Genomic DNA, 3,124 nt, shown 5'->3' with positions numbered 1-3,124 from the left:
GTGATTTAAAAAAAATTGAAAATAATTAAAATATTTTTAGGGAGTGGTGTACGTTGCATTAAAGTCAGGGAATGGGTGGGGGGACAGTTGTTGCGTACTCAGGACTGTTTTGGGGGCTATTTCCCCCTCATGTTTAATTTAGGACGGCACATTAAATCCTCTTGGCGCTTGTCCTCTTCCACCTTCCAACTGAGACAACGCAGGTCTTCATAGCGCACTCTGGTCTTCTGCCTTCCAACTCAGGTCTTCACAGTGCTCTCTGGTCTTCCGTCTTCCAACTCAGGTCTTCACAGCGCACTCGAAACCCGATTTGTTGTTCTCTGCGTCACCCGCCTTCCCCATCTTCTCCTTCCATCGGTATGTCTTCTCCATCTTCTCTTTCACTCAGTATGTCTACGCCTATTTGTATAAAGTGGTTATTTCTATACAGTACTATTAATTGAATGTATACTCTAGCAATCTTAAATTTACATATATGAAGATTAATGTTGAATAGGAATCTTAAAATAATGTAAACATGACATGATAACATGAATCTGAAATATTTACACCAGCCAAGTGGTTAGAACCTGCATATTTGGAGTCTGTAATGTTCTGACCAATGGTTTCAACCAAGTGCTTCGGGTCATTTTACTGATCATTGTGGATGTTTTAATGATATAATGGATTAGCAACATCCAGGCTAGGCTTGTAAAATGACCTGCCAGGAGCAGCAAAATATACAATTTGAGTTGACATAAGTTATTCATCATGGAAAACGCTAAACATAAATTGTTTCTGTATGTTCTGGCAATCTTCAGGGGAGTCTTAAATTGATCCATGTTAAGGTTTTATATGGGTTGAAACGTTTAACATGAATACCAATATGTTAATAAGGCTTGATAAACGGTTTGATGAATCAGTGGATTTGAATTTCATTGATGGGGGCGTTTTTGATGGAAAAAGCAAATGAATAGTGTTTGTGTTATGACATGCATAACATGAGTTATGTTATACTTATCTTTGTCTTAAACTGTAGTTAAGAAGACTTCATGATGTAAATAGTATGCATGCATCTCATCATCTTGTGAGTCATAAAACTTATGTATTTCAAACAACAAGTTAATTGATGCAATTATTTCTTAAAAGTTAATTGTTTTGGAAAAGGAATATGTGACTGTGGCAAACTCTCAAATGTTTATCCGATTTCTGGTTGATGTTTATGCTATGGGGTATTAACTATGTTTATTTTATGATGTATTAAGCACTTATTCTGATTAATTAGGTGCTGGAATAACAAGAAATTAGGTGTTGGAATATATGAGAGTGACAATGGTCGTCGATGAGCAGAGCGAGGTGTCCCTTAGCAAATCTATGTCTGAGAGGAGCAAGAGACGGTTTGTTCTTCACATAGTCCGTTATTTACAAGAAGTAATTGAGAGATTTAGCTTGGAGGATCGTAGGGATATTATCTCTAGAGTGTCGCACCATCAACTTTTGAATGAAGACATGGAGAATATTAAGTTTAGGGACCAATGTGTTTCAGAGGAAATTGTAGAGTGTATGAACTCATCCCTACACTTAGTGAAAGGGGTAGAGAGCATAGATAAGCTTGGTGCAAAGAGCGCAACCCTTCACATGGTTGTAAATGGTACAACTGAAAAAAAATATAGTGATACTAAAGTTGCCTTAGCACTTGGTATCCAAAGAAGGAACTTGAGGAAGCATCGGACAAATATACAATCAAATCAATTTAAGTGATTGGGGTTAGGTCGTAGACGACGATGTGATGCATTGTCTCATGAGATTATTGAGGAAGTGGGTTCCTTTTGGGCAAAAAACACACGTGTCTCACCGAATAAAAAAGATGTATGTAGACAACGTATAAGTTGGGGTAGGTACCATATTCACCCAAGACACTTCTTGGAGATGACTGAGGTAATTCAATTTTTTATCTATTTGGTTTTAAATATTTTGTTGTTTACTAAATGCTTCTATTAATGTTGCATATTTTTTTGATGTAGGCTGAATTGTTCATGAACTTCAAAGACCAACATCCTAGCATCAATCTTGGATTTCGCAAGTTCCAAGTTTTGAAACCATTTTTTGTTAAAAAGTTAAAGGAGAGGAACACATGTTGTTCTGTGAAATGGACATGTTAAGGCTTGATGCGAACAGTATGTGTACTGATTCTAAGGGTATACACGGGGATGGGTGTGTTGGCACTTGTGAGGTATGTAGACCAAATGGGAGTGGTAATAGATGTAATGCACGAAACATGACTTATGCAACAGTTTCTGAGTTATGGAGGTCTTTTATTTGTGAAAAAAAACCATCATCTGAGTGGCATAATCGTACATGTCTTGTCAGAACATGTAAGGTTTGCCCAGAACCGTTATTTTGTAGACAGCAGGTTGACGTGGATAACTGTCATATTGTGAAATGGACATATTTAGAGTATGTGACTGAAAATATAGGTAAGGGTCTCGTTAGTAAGCGTATCAAGGAAGTATATAAGGAGACATGTGTTGCTACCCTTGTCTCAGAGTTTAGGAAGCAACTCGGGGAGTTCATTCCACATAACTTTAGGAGTTATTGGCAAAATTCACAGTTCAAGGAATGTATAAATAACTTACCACCGGATGTTATGGTATCGGTTATTGACTTTGCAGAGAACTATACCTTTAAAGTTCAAAATGAGGTTCAGTCAATGCATTGGTACAATGACCAATGTACAATACTTGTACATCTTCCCAATCAACTTCAATGCCACCATGGAGTTCACATGCAAATGCACGTGCAAAAACAGTTCCTACCTCATTGTTTAGGATATGTTTTGTATCATAAACTTGTTCATATCATGACTTTTGTTCAGTGATATAATCCTTCTTCAATTGATTGAGGTGAAAACCTCTCCTTGTCTCCGGTTGTGATGAGCCCATGTTTTGATCATCCACATGTCTACGTCTTCATAAGTGTAAGGTCGTGCACGAAGGAAATATCCCCATCCTAACTTTCTACCTCGAAGGATGTTTGTGAACATATTCTTGCCATGAGATGTTGACAACTTAAACCTCCCTTTGGTGGGGGTCATCTTACTTTCTTTCATGGGGTCCCTTTTTCTTTCCTTTCATGGTGTGTTGAC

At 37.5% G+C, this 3,124-nt stretch overlaps 1 protein-coding gene across 1 annotated transcript; it reads left to right on the top strand.

Annotated features, from left to right (window-relative positions):
• Positions 1 to 853: 853 nt before the first annotated feature.
• LOC147864144 (uncharacterized) lies at positions 854 to 2,807 on the top strand. Its single transcript, XM_087319721.1, has 6 exons — positions 854 to 928; positions 1,019 to 1,036; positions 1,147 to 1,211; positions 1,746 to 1,917; positions 2,004 to 2,069; positions 2,652 to 2,807. Exons 1-6 carry the CDS (start codon positions 854 to 856, stop codon positions 2,805 to 2,807), a joined length of 552 nt encoding a protein of 183 aa, XP_087175847.1.
• Positions 2,808 to 3,124: the final 317 nt, after the last annotated feature.

The sequence above is a fragment of the Azolla caroliniana genome, unplaced genomic scaffold (genome assembly GCF_043228905.1).
Source record: "Azolla caroliniana isolate FFs.n. ecotype wild unplaced genomic scaffold, voAzoCaro1.0.p SCAF_5, whole genome shotgun sequence".
In the NCBI taxonomy this organism is placed as follows: domain Eukaryota; kingdom Viridiplantae; phylum Streptophyta; class Polypodiopsida; order Salviniales; family Salviniaceae; genus Azolla; species Azolla caroliniana.
The sequence above is the reverse complement of the archived record's forward strand: the minus strand, read 5'-3'. Positions and strand labels throughout refer to the sequence as shown.